The 16,979-nt window shown below is 37.6% G+C and overlaps 1 protein-coding gene and 1 long non-coding RNA gene across 3 annotated transcripts; one reads left to right on the top strand and one right to left on the bottom strand.

Annotated features, from left to right (window-relative positions):
* The first annotated feature begins 142 nt into the window (after positions 1-142).
* Positions 143-3,169, top strand: LOC110385805 (uncharacterized). The gene is made up of 4 exons (XR_002431056.3): positions 143-447; positions 537-666; positions 1,226-1,365; positions 2,555-3,169. It is a non-coding gene; the product is annotated as an uncharacterized LOC110385805 (long non-coding RNA).
* Or-44 (olfactory receptor 44) lies at positions 235-15,739 on the bottom strand. 2 transcript variants are annotated; one of them, XM_012693283.4, is made up of 9 exons: positions 15,422-15,739; positions 15,104-15,315; positions 14,854-14,966; positions 8,402-8,477; positions 2,705-2,873; positions 1,866-1,965; positions 1,606-1,719; positions 1,208-1,363; positions 235-417 (listed from the first exon to the last, which is right to left on the bottom strand). In XM_012693283.4, the coding sequence occupies exons 1-9, from the start codon at positions 15,706-15,708 to the stop codon at positions 364-366; spliced, it is 1,281 nt and encodes a 426-aa protein (XP_012548737.1). In that variant the 5' UTR covers positions 15,709-15,739; the 3' UTR covers positions 235-363.
* Between the last annotated feature and the right edge of the window lie 1,240 nt (positions 15,740-16,979).

Raw genomic sequence — 16,979 nt, 5'->3', positions numbered from 1 at the left:
ACGTCTTTGTTTTACAATAGAATTCCATCAAAACCATATTTAGGTATGTTGGATTCTTGTTTTGTATTCTAAAAAGTATTTATTCCAAACCTATTTTTTATTTTTTTAAATAGAAACATCACGCAGTCACATGAAATAATTCGAAACATTTTCATTATTTCAATTTATCAAACCATGTAGAAAATTTGCACTTAAAACTATTTATTGCGTTTGAAAATTAAACAAAATTTCTCTTTATGGACCAATTTTATTTTAATGTGTTCTGAAATTTAATTGGACTGGATTCGTTTGTGCATTGTGCAAGAGAACATCGCTATGCCGTAATTCGGTGCTCCAAAATTATTTTAGAATTTGTTTGCGTGTTCATTTCTTCATGTTTCTCATAACAGCGAAAGCTTTGTACGCCCAGTTGATAAGCTGAAATAAAACGTTATTGCTTCGCTTTGGGTGGGTATGCCTTAAAATGTTTTGAGTTTATAAAAAATATGTTTGTACAAATTTTCGCCGACTCTTATTTTCATTATGAAAATTTGTAGGTTTTTAAAGGCATCATATGTATAAGGGCCGTGAATAAGATGCCCGGTGTACTCGTGTCAAACGATGCGACTATGCTGGAGTTCAAATATCGAAGGAAGTTCCAATATTTTGAAGATAATACGTTTACAAGTAGGTACTTTAAGGTTAGATTATGATTCTTTAGTAACCACTTAGCACGAAGTGGACTATGAGCTCATTCAAAAACTATACTGACGTACAGTCAAAAGGTATGATACATAAAAAAAAGGATGAAAGGAAGTATTTACAATTAAATTTAGAATTAAAAGAAAATTTACTAAAACCTCAAATTAGTATATTTTCTGCTGCAATATTTGAAACGTTATCAATAAAAAATCTGCCTTCTTCTTTTTCAAATTAAAATTACGAATAGCTACCAAATGCTTCATTCTGAACCAGTCTCCGGTTTCAAGCTTACTGTGACAACTTCATTGCGTAAAAATTCTTTATGTAAATTATTTACAAACAAAGTTGAAAGAGGTACCCGATGCTGTCAGTACACAAGGCATTCGCATCCTATGGTATATTTTCCAAAATAGATTATTTCATGTTTTTATTTAAAAATATGTAAGTACCAAAAATTGTTTATATTTCATATACTTTTTCCACCTTAAGCCCAACTTAAATGTGATTTAAATTAAAAGTAACTTACAACAGTATATGTGTCTAGCGACAATGTGAAAATCTTTCCGGCGGAAAGCCGCATGGGACGTTTGCATCTCTCCATGAAAATAATTATAAACATACATGTTTTTCGATTCAAATTACGCCAAGGACCGTCAAAAGCGGCTTGACGTAGATCGTTGCTCTGTAAGTATGAAAAATCATTAAACACTAATTATCTTTAACTGGAAAAATCTGGTTGTCTTTATGTTTTGAAATCTGTTTCAATTTCTTTTTTATCTCGTCTCTAATTTAATGACCGAGGTCCGTCCTGTTAAATCATCATTATTGGAGGTTTTGTTTTTTGAGGTGGTTTTTGGAGGTGGCGGCCGACATTCCGATCATGAGCTAGTTTAGCACTATTAAAAAAAACCAAAAGGCTCCTACCTTCCAAATTAATTCGTTTCCGAACCAGCATAGAATAAAAACTTCAATCAACATGCAAGTCAAGTAAATTGCCATCCAAACCATCTGCATCGGATGACTTGTTGGATTCTCAATCTGCATGAAAAAAAAACACACATCTGTTTCTCATCCGTAATCATACACAATCTGAAGAATCATTTCATTTAATTTATTTTCAAAACAATACCAATTGTACTTGTTAAACATAACACGTAACCAATAAGGAAAATGGCATTAGTTACCGACAAAAACTGAATTCCAATCAAACAGAGGACCATGACGCTCAGCATGAACTGCAATGCGGAAGCCAGACTAAAGGCGCTCTCTATCACTGATACGTATCTAGGAAATAGAAACTTTTGTAAAGCTGTTTGCTAGATGCACCAAATTTCTTGAATCTCGAACACAAAATTATAATTACATTACTTTTTACGGGTCTTCAAAAAAATAGTAACTGTTTTTATTTTATTTATACTTAAAATTAATGACAGAAGTATATATTAAAGAATTTATTTTACTGATGAAAATGAATAAGCACACAAAAAATATAATTGAAGACCAAAGATGTAAGCGCAAAAAACTGGAAAAATGGAACATAAAAAAAAATCACATTAAATACTTTAATGCTTAATATTTAATGCTTTATTGCTCAAATACAAAAGTATAATAAAATTGAGCCTTTGACCGACGACGACCTCAGCAGCAGACTCAGGGATTCAAGTTTTAAATGAAAATTTCAGTTCAAATTCAAAGCTTTTGAATATAAGTGAAAATAATTTACCATTATTACAACAGCATTCTTACATCACACTAGTGAAATAGGGCTATACTCTTCGTTGTTATTGTGCCGAAATATTTTATGAAATAAAAATTTAGTGACGTCACGCATAACCGCTCCGAAGTCATTCATTCCTTAGGGATACTATTCTAGAAACCATCTCGAAGGTGCGAAAAACAACAGCACAAAATTTCAACATAATCAGGTAAAAGATCCATGAATGCATACAACACGAAGGAACACAAAAAACAAGAATGCATTAATTTTATTCAAAGAATGGATCGCAACTGAATTTTTATTTACCTTATAATACTGTTATGTAATAATATGCATTCTTTGAGAATACGCTTTGTAAAATATAAATTGGTATATTTGCCGATATATTTATTATCACTAATGGCCCTTTTGCGTCGTCTTTCCGCAAGAACATCGAAATTACGAAGATTAAACGCCAATATTTCTATTTGGCCGACTGAAACGAGGAAATATAAATTTGTAACACGGCATAATATTATTAAACTTGTAGATGTATTTATATATTACCTTAATGTACTTAAAATTTAATATATCTCTTCTAGAAAATACTTGTTCGTTGTTGTAGTTACTTGGCATTGTTTATTTTCCGATAAGTTCTTACTTTCAGCTTCATTTATCGTAAGTCATTTAGTGATACTATTTGTATCATAGGTTTATTAGCTAAGATACGACAAATATTTTAATTTATTCCATGAAATCATGTATGTATAATATACTTCAATATTCATGTTATTTTCCATTTAATGGACTCTGATTTTATCTAGTAGATTTTTGTTTACAATAAACGAACAGCTTTGGGCCCTTGTAAGGGAAGGTAATAGTACCCAAAGTAGTCTAGGATGGCGTTACCCATCCGTGTGGGCGCATATAATACGCCCTTACAACCCATAAAAATATTTACTAAGCTAAGCATTTGTAGTATTGTCGTTTTAGTTAATTAAAGTGCAAAGATAACAACATTTTTACTGGTGCATGCGAGTAAGCACGGGTCCACCATCCCTCCATCCACCATGCCTCCTATTTCTGCCGTGAAGCAGTAATGCGTTTTGGCTTCAAGGGTGGCGCAGCCGTTGTAACTATACTGAGACCTTAGAACTTATATCTCAATGTGGGTGGCGCATTTGCGTTGTAAATGTCTATGGGCTCCAGTAACCACTTAACAGCAGGTGAGCTATGGGCTCGTCCACCCATCTAAGCAAGAAAAAAAATTATCTATGTAGCATCTACCGGTAATTTTATTTCATGCGCAATTTCTTGTGCTACGCGACTCCGAGTTTATTAACTGTGTTACATAAAATGCCGTCGAATAATACTGACGCAAATACGTTTAGTTTCCTATTAATTTAATATTATTATGCTTGTAATCCATTTGAGGAACCTTTACACACAGAAAAGCCACCAGACACCGTCTTAAATCCAAATTAATATCATATATTATAATAAGTCGGCTAGTGCCACGGTAAACATCGGCTCCGCTAAATAATATTAAAGAAGCTTATAAAAGTGACTAATAATAAACCTAAACTAGTGGACAATGTGTCAAAAATATCTAGCGAATTTGTGAAATAAAAAGACTGTGAAATCAACGTTTCAGTAAACTAAATTGTGAAACAAACATAGTGCAAACAACTTTTACAAACTTTGATCATTTTCGGAATCCTGTGAATAATGTATAACTTAAAGCTGGACTATATATGTGCGGAAAAAGATGAGTATAATCAGTAATAGTGGAATTAATAACATTTTGATTACATATATTAAACCCAAAAATTGCAAATTGCTTACCTACCTACCAAGTTTATTAACTCAAAGCAAGATACTTTTATAATAGCACCATCTACAATAATAAAGTTGCACTAATACACCACCTACCGCGCTTTGCCAGAACGTTACGAAAAGATCGACTCGCAGGCAATATCATTTACAATTACAAATAGTACAAACACGGATCGCTAGAGGGCCAATAATAAAATAACTAAAGCACGACTACCAACGAATCATGGAAGAAATTTTGATTGCGCTCAAAGAAATAAAGAAAGACCTGGACGAGCAGAGACAAGAAATCCGAGCAACTGGAATTAATGTTACGGATAAAGTATCAAAAAATGTAAACAAAATGCTCGAAGAAAAATTCCTAGTATGGGAAAAAAAGTATGAAAACTTGAAAAAAATAACGGAAAACCAAGAAAAGAGAATCTATTTTCTAGAAAAAGAGGCAAGAAAAAGAAATATAGTATTTTTTGGCATCGAAGAGTCAGAAAAATCGTATGAAAATCTAGAAAATACTATTATTAAATTGGATAAGCCAATATCTTAATATTCAGCTAAAGCACTGCGACATACAAGAAGTCAGGAGACTGGGAAAGAAAGAGGAACGACCACGCCCTATAGTAGTGACCTTCACAACACTAGGTACTAAAATTAAAAGCTGGAAACGAAGAAATACACTAAAAGATACCTATTTCTACATGAAAGAAGATTACCCGAAGTACGTGCTAGAAAAGAGGAAGGGCTTACAAGAGCAGCTACGTATAGAAAGAGAGAAGGGAAATACAGCGTTATTGAAGTATGATAAATTGATCATCCTGCCCAAAACCAATACGAAAAGAAAATTACCCACCTCACCAAACAGCGGCACAACTTCAAAAGTAAACGAGACCTCACAAATAAACAAGAAGAACAAGATTCAAAAACCTGGTACCCCCGTGATAAGATCCAACAGCATCTCCGAGGGAGTTGTTAAACCAGGCATGCTGAACTTCTTGGTGAATAAAAACACCATAACGGCTAGTAATCATAATCCAGGAAAATCAACATAGCAATTGCCACCCTCCTCCAATTCAAATTCAAATTTAGTACTTAAGAACAATCAAACTAAACATCTTCCAAAACGGCTGGTCACCGAGGAAGATTACGACTACAACCCTCCAAGTGTAAACATTAACAGACAGCTTATAAGTAAAACAAATAAAGATAATGAACAAAAACTTTATATAATAACTTTCAACGTGAAAACACTATCTTCTTATGAAAAACTAATAGAATTAACAGAATCACTAAAATCAATAAAATCAGACATTATTGGAATGGCAGAAGTGAGACGTCTTGGGGAAAAAATAGAGGAATATGAGGATTTTATTCTTTACTACATGGGCCAGACACCTGGACAGTTCGGCGTGGGCTTTTTGGTGAGAAAAAAACTTAAAGTAAACATAGAGAACTTCACGGGCTTATCAGAACGAGTCGCTATATTAAACTTACAATTCCATGGGCAAAAACTATCAATCATTCAAGTCTACGCACCCACAGAAGCAGCAAATGAAGAAGATATTTCTTATTTTTATGAGACAGTCAGAAGGGCTAGGGAGTTAGCGCATAAAGACTATATCATAATGGGCGACTTCAATGCTAAGATAGGTAAACCAAGACACGAAGAATTCTTGATTGCAAAACCATTTGGTCTTGGTATAAGAAATGACAGAGGCCAAAAATTGATAGATTTCGCTCTAGAAACTAAGACAGCAATAATGAACACATACTATCATAAGAAACCAAACCGCAGATGGACATGGCGCTCACCAGGTGGCGCATATAAAAATGAGATCGATTACATTCTATCTAACATACCGCAGAAGTTTCATAATGTGGAAGTTCTAAATATCAACTACCCATCAGACCACAGGCCAGTGAGAGCAACCATATCTCTTGAAAAAATAAAAATATCCAGGACTAGATACAAGACCAACCAGTGTGCGAGTCTAAAATACGAAAGCGAAATACTCAGATTCAGATTAAATCTCCAACTCCACCTGCTACGTGCCGATGACCAGAACTTGAAAGATACTGATAATATACAGACTCAATACAACAAAATAACTAATGCCATCTCGAGAAGCCTAGAAGAAACGCACAAGGAACACAATTCGTACAGACACAAAAAAATATCGCTACGCACAGAAAAACTCATGACTAGAAGAAAAGAATTACAGAAGACTAAAAACAAAACCAGAAGTATAAGAAACGAAATATCAGCTTTATACAAACTCATTAGCAAGTATATCAGGCAAGATTATGCAAAATACAGACAGGATACCATAACTAAGCACTTACAAGTTTCAGGCAGCACAAAAAAGGCTTATAAAGAGCTAGCACAAAATAAAACTTGGATCGAAGGACTTAAATCATCAGGAAAACAATCTATAATAACAAACCGCAATGATATCATTAATATGGCCACTGAATTTTATAAATCATTATACAGTAAAAAAACATCCACATATGTAGACATAACACCAAGCAGTAATATATCAAACAACGAAAAGGTGCAACCAATCACGGAATCTGAACTTATTGCAGCAATAAAAAACCTGAAAACCGACAAAAGCCCAGGCCCAGATGGCATTTCAAACGAAGCTTTAAAGGCAGCTGACAGAATATTAGCGCCACCTGTGGCAAAATTGTTTAACCAGATATTAGAAAATGCTGAGATCCCCATCCAATGGACAGAATCAAATATAATTTTAATCTATAAAAAAGGAGATCCAAAGGACATAACAAATTACAGGCCTATTAGTTTACTGTCTTGTTTCTATAAACTCTTTTCGTCAATTATAAACAACAGAATCAGTGATTCGCTAGAGAAAAATCAACCAATTGAACAAGCAGGATTCAGAAAAGGTTTTTCTACAGTGGACCACATTCACACCTTAGAACTCTTGATAGAAAAATACCAAGAAAAACAGAGAACACTATACATTGCATACATAGACTACCAAAAGGCTTTTGACACTGTGTCACATGATAGTGTATGGAAGTCGTTAAAAAACCAAGGGGTGAATGATAAATATATACAGATAATTAAAAACATTTATAAAACTAATACAAGTAGAATAAAACTAGAATCTATAGGCCCAAGATTTTCTATCAAAAGAGGTGTAAGACAGGGAGACCCCATGTCTCCAAAAATTTTCATTGCCATACTTGAATCAATATTTAGACAGCTAGATTGGAAAAACCTCGGCTTAAATATTGAAGGTAAATATTTGACTCATCTCCGCTTTGCAGACGACTTAGTAGTGCTGGCAGAATCAAGTTCAGAACTTCAATACATGGTTGAGTCTCTCCACAGAGCCAGCATTAAAGTAGGCTTAGAAATGAATGCAACAAAAACTATGGTAATGACAAATAGTGCTAGAAAGAAAATAACAGTCGGAAACGAACTATTGAAATACACAGACCACTATATTTACTTAGGAAAACAGATCAGCTTTGAAAGAAAAAACAATGAGATGGAGATTGGAAGAAGAATCCAACACACCTGGAACAAGTACTGGAATTTACGTGAAGTATTTAAAAGTACGTTGCCAATATACTTAAAAACCAAGGTTCTAAATTCCTGCATTCTACCATGCTTGACTTATGGCTGCCAAACTTGGAAGTTTACATCAAAGGCCAATAATCTAATAGTAAGCTGCCAACGAGGAATGGAGCGAAGTCTGCTGAATATAAGAAAGATTCAAAAAATCAGACACACAAAAATCAGAGAAAAAACAAAATCTATAGATGCTCTTGAATATGCCAGAAACTTAAAGTGGAAGTGGGCTGGTCATGTAGCCAGACTTAAGGACCAGAGATGGACTGCAAGAATAACTGCATGGGAAGGGCCACAAGGGAAAAGAAAAAAGGGTCGCCCGATATCAAAATGGGAGGATGATATAAAAGCTATCGCTGGCCCTCGATGGATACAGGTAGCTCAAAATAGAACCAAATGGAAGGACTTGGAGGAGGCCTTCACCATGTTTAATGGGTTCCTGCCAAACATAAGTGAAGAAAATTAAAATTATTATATGTATACCTATTTACTTTGTATTTTAGCAGGAAATAAAAGGCTTTTTATTTTATTTTATTTTATTTTTATATTATAATAATCAATGAATTTGTGTTAAATTAATCAATAAATCTTACTTGCAGAGGCGACAAAGGCCGCCAGTATGGTGTCCATAACCCCGTCGATTATACACGTCGCAGGCTTGTAATAAATCTGCGAACGCAACCGACAGTTAATTACTGGACCATTATTCTCATTAGAATGGAGTCCAATTAATCTTCTATGTATTGGGTTTGCTTAGTCTCGGTCGATTATTAGGTAATCAGCGGATGCCTAGAGCTTTCCACTGTATGCAAAAACTAATTTTATAAGTAAGTTAGACTGCGGAATGTTCAATCTTATTAACGGTTCAAGGTTTACAATATTGGTCAACGTGATTCCTAAAAATAGTAAACAAGTACTTTTTTAAATTCTTTTATCTATAAACACCCACGTCGATTCCGTAGATAGAATATTAACCGGCTTAACGAATAAAAGTTTTTATTTAGCGATGATTATTTTTGTACGTGATAATATTATACCAAAATACATTTGTTTAGAAGTAGAAACTGATGCCAGCCTCAGACAGTCTGTCTTACTGTAGACGAGAAGATAATTTAGTGGTCCACCTGCCCGGTCATATGAGTGGACCGTGTACACTATAATGTGAATATTGCCACCCAAATTGACAAGAGGTCTGGATTTTATGACAACAAAGTTTATCCTACTAACTTTTGAAGTTGTAATACATTACTGCATTGCAGTAGAAGAAGAGTAGAAGAATAAGTAGTAGTTTAAGTCAGTTAAGTGCGTATTTAAAAAAAAAACTGCTAACTTGATATTAGTAGTTTCATTCCACATTAATCTTTTTTTTTTCCCTACCTATGCTGACAACCTTGAGAGGCTATTTCAGTTTCGCCCTAACGTGTACGTGAGCTCACGGGGCTCAAACCTGAGTGTTGCTAACACTGGCCCTAGCAAGAGCAGTGCTTCGCAGAATCTATCACCGGGTCGGAAACGCGACCGACTGAGAAGATTTGGCGAGAAACTCAGTGGGCTGTGTCTGTGGGTTAATTCATTTGTCGAGCCTTTCGTCGCTAGCGACGGGTTCAACGAGGACGGTGACCGGTGCTTGTGGTACCTAAGAGCACCGATAATGGATCGCGAGGATTCGTAATAACGTGTTTAGGGCGACGTCGACTGTTTACCATTTGGTGTACAGGATCGGGTATGTAATTTCCAGCGGCCACGACAAGAGGGTTCTCATGTCGTGCCGCGTTTTCAAAGTGCATGAATCATAAGACTCAATCCAGTAGGTCACGGACTCGATGCTAAGCGGATATCAAAGCTCATGTACACATATGCCTTAATCAATGTGAATTCCCTTGCTCACCTTTAAATATGATATACATACATGAATAACGGTTACATGGCAATCCATAACTAGTCAGGTCATAAGTATTGTCACACAGTAAAAACTTTTCTTTTAGAATGCTGGCCACAAAAAAGTTTATTGAATTCGAATTTCGAATTGTTCATGAACATGACGGCGTTAACGATATTTATGTTATATAGCACGTGCAATAGGAGTGACTCGCACAAGCCAGGCGCGCCGGCCGTGTCGTTCCACTCGTAAACAACAGCTGCAACAGAAGTGACTCATAAGCCAGCTGCGCCGGCTAGTATAAAAAGGCGGAACGTGCCTTGAAATGAACATTCGTTGGACTGCGCTTGCCTGGTGCACTTACTATATCTTCGTTACGTTGTGTGATTCAGTGACTGTTGTACGTACTGGTTAAAGTTGGACAAGTGTTAAAGTGAATTGTTAAGATAACATATTGTTGATTAAATCAGGAATCAAATAGTGACATCGTTTTACTTGGTGTTCAACAAGATAATGTCTACCCTCAAGCCTACATCAGAAGTGAGATCAGGACTCTATTCTCACTGGCGTGACGTGTTTGAACATGTTCGAAGTACAGCAAAAAAAACATGATGCAGATCAGAATACTAGTAGTGGTACGCCACAAGAGCGTGAATGCAGCATACGTAAGTCTTGTAATAACGTCTCTGTTACCTCGATGGAAGATCTGAGCCACGAAGAAATCGTCACATCTTACGTTCTGGCTCATGTTGCCCAGTTTGACTGTCGACTTCATCACATGGCATTTACTAACGGAAATACAACACGTAACAAGCTATTGCAAGAAATTAAGGCAAGTGCAAATCTCAAGTGAAACTTCGATCGCAATAATGGATCTGTCATGACGAGTGGGTAGTTCCGACACGAATCGTTTTTAAGCCAATGACTACTGCTAGAGTTACATGGCACTAGTACAGTAAACCAGGACATGAGACTGTGAATTGTCGCTGAAATTTTAGAATCTACTCGATTCAATACCAATAACACTACACGTTCGATGACTTCGGGCTCCAGCAAGCAAGCAAGTAAGAAAGCAAGCAAGTTTCCGTGGGGAAGAAAAATTGACACATCTGAAGTCGTCGTGACCTGTAAGATAAGACGTCCGGTGCGTTCGTGTCTGGCGATGCGGCGGTGTTCGGGTTCCGCTGGCGGATGCAGGTTTTTCCGGTGAAGTGCGTGCTTGTGCGTGCTTGACAAGTGTTCGCGGTTGGCTTCCTCAGTGTGGGAGTAACATCGTGTAGCCGGAGGTGAGACTTCCGCGGTCGCGGCCCACCCAGTCCGCGAGAACCGGGCAGATCGCCTCGACGGTACGGAGGCCGGCCGACGGGTGCGCCAAACGACGAGACCACGCCTCCAGCACGGACTGCCGATATTGGAGCCCCCGCGCTCCGGCTGCACTTGCGCTAGGGCGCGCCGCCTCGTAGGAGACTGTGAGGTATCATTGAATAACTCTGACTGCGATCGCGCGCTGCCGGCGTCGCAGCGCGGCGACGTTCTCGTGGGTAAGGACGTGGCACCAGACGGGTGCTCCGTATAGTGCCATCGACCGCACGGGTACCATCACCCTGCCTATTTCTGCCGTGAAGCAGTGGTGTATTTCGGTTTGAAGGGTGGGGCAGCGGTTGTAACTATACTGAGACCTTAGAACTTCTATCTCAAGGTGTGTGGTGCGTTTACGCTGTGGATGTCTATGGGTTCCAGTAACCACTTAACACAAGGTGGGCTGTGAGCTCGTCCACACATTAATACGAAGAGCCATAATCAAACGAAATTAGATACGAAGTTTAAAGGGCCGTTTAAAGTAGTTGAAGTATTGGATGGTGTCGATTTAATTTTGACTCTCACACATTCGCTTAAGGCTCGAGCTACTACTTGCCTCACAAAAATACAGCCTTCAAAACCTGAACAACCTCCTCATCCGTGGGCGCCCGGCTCTCGCCTGCAAGTCGGCTGTTACGTGTGCGGTGATGCGAGCCATGTAGCTTCTGGGTGTTCCATGCGCTACAAGAAGAAAAACGACACTGCTCCAGGTGCTGTGGCAGGTCCAACCAGAGACGTCAACGTGTGTTCCAGAGCTTCAGTGTGTTACAGATAAGTGGTTTTGGCTCCCCCTTTATGTTCCATTCAGGGTCAGAATGTAGTCTTATAAAACAAAGCCATAGTAATTTATTCAATGGTAAGCGGTTTCATGAACAAGTCACCGTAGTCACCCTAGACACGTCCTTACGGATCCATCAGATCCAATAACTCTTGCATTAGATACCTTCAGCTCTAACACTAGGAGCAGGCTGAGGAACCCCAGTAATCGTACTCGTCGAACTCGACAAAGAGGTCGACGTGCAACCTAACCCATGCATCAGCCCACTGAGTTTCTCGCCGGATCTTCTCAGTGGGTCGCGATTCCGACCCGGTAGTAGATTCATCCGCGAAGCAATTGCTCTTGAGTTGTTAGGTCTCCTGCGGAGGCGCTCGGGTAGTTGTTAGCAAATCCCACCCCTCTTGGCTGAGCCTTTGCTCGCCCACCCGTCCTGGTGAAGCGGGAAAGGCCTCCGGGCCACCAGTAATCTTTCAATCATCTGCAGTTTTGGAAAACGATAGGTATAAGTTGAGACATGTAAATGGTTCTAGTGTACAAAGTTCCCCATGAAAACTTACGCGAAGTACCTCGAGGCCCGTCAGGCCTACTAGAAATTTCTGAAAATTATAGTGACGATGACGTGACGGCGTACACAGATGGGTTAAGTAATCTTGTTCATGAAACTGATCTTATCACTGACAATAGAAGCGACATTTTTGTCCGCAAATAGCGATACAGCAAACATAGTCTGCGGGTAGTGATACAATGTCTGTAAGCTCAGGCACCTCAGGTGCAGGTGTTGGAAATGTAGAAGACGATGGTCGGTCTCGCACTATTTCTGAAGAAATTCCGTATAAATGTTCTGGTTTAAGAGATGTTTTAACAAACGCTACCGTACACGCAGATTAAAAAAAAAAAAAAAAAGAGAATTGTATGTGGCTAGAGAGATGTTAATCCGGACTAGCAAAAAAAAAAGAGAAAAAAAAAGTGTGAAGTCATTGAAGGGTCTGTCCGGTCCAATGGCTTGGCTATAGGGATTTTCATCCAGATTAGCCACAACAATTAGCTACAGGGATTGCGATTCGGTCTAGCATTATCCGGTCCAGTTCGAAAAACTGAAGGGATAACAATTCCGGTCTAAGTTAAAAGGGGCATACTTACATACCTGAAGAGTTTTAAATGAGCTGGCCCAGGTATGTAAGCAGTCTGAAGGTTATTTATAGCCAGTATAGGATTTTCTGAAGAATTATGCGAACCGAACCGTACTAGATTGTTAATATCATAGACCACGTTTTAAGTTGCATCCGTTAATGTCAGGATGAACGAACACGTTTGTTGTTCACAGACATACCATAAGAATGCGCGCACGAGGACGAGCGCACGTCAGTATGGCCGTGACGGCGTTAACGATATTTATGTTATATAGCACGTGCAATAGGAGTGACTCGCACAAGCCAGGCGCGCCGGCCGTGTCGTTCCACTCGTAAACAACAGCTGCAACAGAAGTGACTCATAAGCCAGCTGCGCCGGCTAGTATAAAAAGGCGGAACGTGCCTTGAAATGAACATTCGTTGGACTGCGCTTGCCTGGTGCACTTACTATATCTTCGTTACGTTGTGTGATTCAGTGACTGTTGTACGTACTGGTTAAAGTTGGACAAGTGTTAAAGTGAATTGTTAAGATAACATATTGTTGATTAAATCAGGAATCAAATAGTGACATCGTTTTACTTGGTGTTCAACAAGATAATGTCTACCCTCAAGCCTACAAACATAAAAATGTATACTTTTAGAAGTTTTACTCATTTTTAAATATGGAGTGGACGCTTAAAGAAGACCGTGTTACAGTTATTGCGTTGCATCGTTGCGGTTACGCGCCAATTCAAATTTTTAACATACTGAAAAATTTGAATATAACCAAAAGATTCGTTTATCGTACCATCAAACGATACAATGAAGACTCTAGTGTAGATGACAGGTCAAGAAGTGGTCGCCCTCGGTCTGTTAGGACTCCAGCAGTGATAAAAGCTGTGAAGGCGCGTATTCAAAGAAATCCCAAACGTAAGCAGAAACTGTTGGCCCTTCAGATGGGGTTAAGCAGAACCACGGTGAAAAGGGTGTTAAATGAAGACTTAGGGCTTCGGGCATATCGAAGAAAAACAGGACATCGTTTAAATGCTCGTCTAATGGACCTGAGACTGAAGAGATGCCGCGCTTTGTTGAAGCGGTACGCCCGCGCTTTGTTGAAGCGGTACGCGGGAAAAAAATATCGGGAAATTCTTTTTTCGGATGAAAAAATTTTTATCGTAGAAGAGAGCTACAACAAACAAAATGATAAGATGTACGCACATAGTAGTGAAGAAGCGAGCAACCGTATTCCGCGTGTCCAACGAGGTCATTTTCCATCCTCGCTCATGGTATGGTTGGGAGTTTCTTATTGGGGCTTAACAGAGGTACATTTTTGTGAGAAAGGTGTAAAAACGAATGCAGTTGTGTGTCAAAATACAGTCCTGACGAACCTTGTGGAACCTGTTTCTCATACCATGTTCAATAACAGGCACTGGGTATTCCAACAAGATTCGGCGCCAGCTCATAGAGCGAAGAGCACACAAGACTGGCTGGCGGCGCGTAAAATCGACTTCATCCGGCACGAAAACTGGCCCTCCTCCAGTCCAGATTTGAATCCGTTAGATTACAAGATATGGCAACACTTGGAGGAAAAGGCGTGCTCAAAGCCTCATCCCAATTTGGAGTCACTAAAGACATCCTTGATTAAGGCAGCCGCCGATATTGACATGGACCTCGTTCGTGCTGCGATAGACGACTGGCCGCGCAGATTGAAGGCCTGTATTCAAAATCACGGAGGTCATTTTGAATAAACTTTAGTGTCATAAGAATCTATGTTTTGTTAAGTTCATTTTGGTATATGAATGGTTACATAATGAATAAACTTGTTTCAATTATTTTACAAAAAACATGTGACAGAATTTATGACCTGACTAGGTATATTTTGTTATACACCGAAGAATGTATTTATAAATTAGAACTCACGTGATGTAGATATAAATAGGCATACGTAGGATTTTTGTATACATCAAAAAAAGGATATTCCACGTTTGTCGGCAAAATATCAAAGTTCTCTGTAAGTGGCAGGATTATTCCGACTAAAAAAAGACACATGTAATATGAACGAATCGAAAATTTTTCATAAAATGTGAAACACATTTTTTTTAGCTGCGTAATCAGTCTAGTAATATATGTAAATTTTTAGATGTGTGTGTAAATAATAAATGAAGTTTACCCGAAACGGCTCCGACACACATAGTAGCGTAGGAAGTCATAACGAAACGCGCTTTTCGTATGCTTTTACGTATGATTTCTTTATGTTCTGGTTCTTTTGGCTTAAATTCTTTGCAATGTAAGAACTTCTGCAGGCTAATCACTTTATCCTTATTTAACCAAAATACTAATACTTTAAAATACGTGTACATTTCACTTAAAAACAAGTACAATCTGCAAAAGATTAATTTTTTTTTTAAACATATCTTTAGAGAATTTCGTTAAATAAATACTTGTGGTATTAGAGAAAACAAGTTTGTAAACATCATTGTATGTGTACCCTTCAGCGACGTCTCCGATATTATCCCGGCGCTTCAGTAAATAAACGACTTCTCCGATACCAGGAAAAAAACATACTAGCCATAGCACCAATAACGTGTACATCATATTCAGCCAAAATTTGATGCTTTTCTTTGGGTAATTGTTATACCAGAGTCCGTAAAACTTGAGCCAGAAAATATGCACTGCATGGTATAGCTTTGGATCTAGATCGTCCCACGATTCAAGGACGCCATAAGGAAAAATCGGTGATAGCTTTTCCTTAACTTTCTGAATTAACATTTTCATTCCGAGACCCGATACCTTTGACGCGTAATCCGAGAATGCCTCAGAAACTCATCATAATATGTTCCCTCGTACCGAAGCAGATTAACAGAAATCTACGTCAAGTGGTATTATACATTATTTTCTAGGGTTCGTAGTTAAGACGAAGTTTTTGTTTTGTACAATTTAGCCGTCATTTTATAACCAAAGAATTGGTTGTTATTTTATAAAACAATCGATATTATATACAGTTGTTGTTGTTATGGTTTTAGAATGGTCCTAGAATACGTAACGTAATATTTACCTTGATATTAAACCGTGATAAACACTTGATATAAAATAATACTTTAACTTGAAATTAAAAAGAGTAAAGTAATGAACCACCAAAAAAATCTTTATATAATAGTACGCGACATTCGATCGTAGAGATTACTTATTTTATAAATTAGCGTAGAACTTAGCGTGTAGCTTACTTGAGACCTTAGAACTTTTATCTCAAGGTGGGTGACGCATTTACGTTGTGGATGTCTATAGGCTCCAGTAACCACTTAATACCAGGTGGGCTGTGAGCTCGTCCACCCATCTAAGCAATAAAAAAAAATCATTTTAATATTTTCAAACATCTAGCTTACAAAGCAATTTCGAAACATTTCCCCCTTAAGGAGCTAATTTAATATGTCGACAAAAGCAATTACAGTAATTACAACAGCAATATAATTACCACTCTAAGAAAAGGTACCGCTCTCAACTATAGATAATTGTATTTTCAAAGGGATTTTAAGATATCCATATTTTGAAACAACAGACAAAGTAGAATATTGAAGGAGTGATTGGATTCTTAAAGGGTATTTTTTCTTTGATGATTCTTGAATATTGTTTTAACAAGATTTTGCTAGATTTTATCGAAGTCAAATGCGTACCTTGAAATAACATATTGAATCAGCGCACAGCGTTTGTGTGTGTCTGTGTGTGTGTTATTGCAATTAACATAAATGTTTTTCTCCGTTAAGTTAATTATATAGTATTAACATAATTAAATTAACTTATCATGTAAAAAAAAGCTATATGTTCCGGATTTCGCTTTAATAATATAAACACTTTTCATTTTATTAAAACGAAATTCACTTAATAAGATGATTACTTATTATTTTATCAAAATGTGTGCTTATCATTTTAATGAAACGAAACAAAATATATATCCAGCGAGTTACAAAATTTCGCATCGAACGAAACAGCCGTGGAAGAAATTCGTAAATTGAATTACGTATAATTGCGTTTGTGGATGAAAAAATTAA

The sequence above is a fragment of the Bombyx mori genome, chromosome 21 (genome assembly GCF_030269925.1).
Source record: "Bombyx mori chromosome 21, ASM3026992v2".
In the NCBI taxonomy this organism is placed as follows: domain Eukaryota; kingdom Metazoa; phylum Arthropoda; class Insecta; order Lepidoptera; family Bombycidae; genus Bombyx; species Bombyx mori.
Note: the sequence above shows the minus strand (reverse complement) of the source record. Positions and strands in the feature narration are given on the sequence as shown.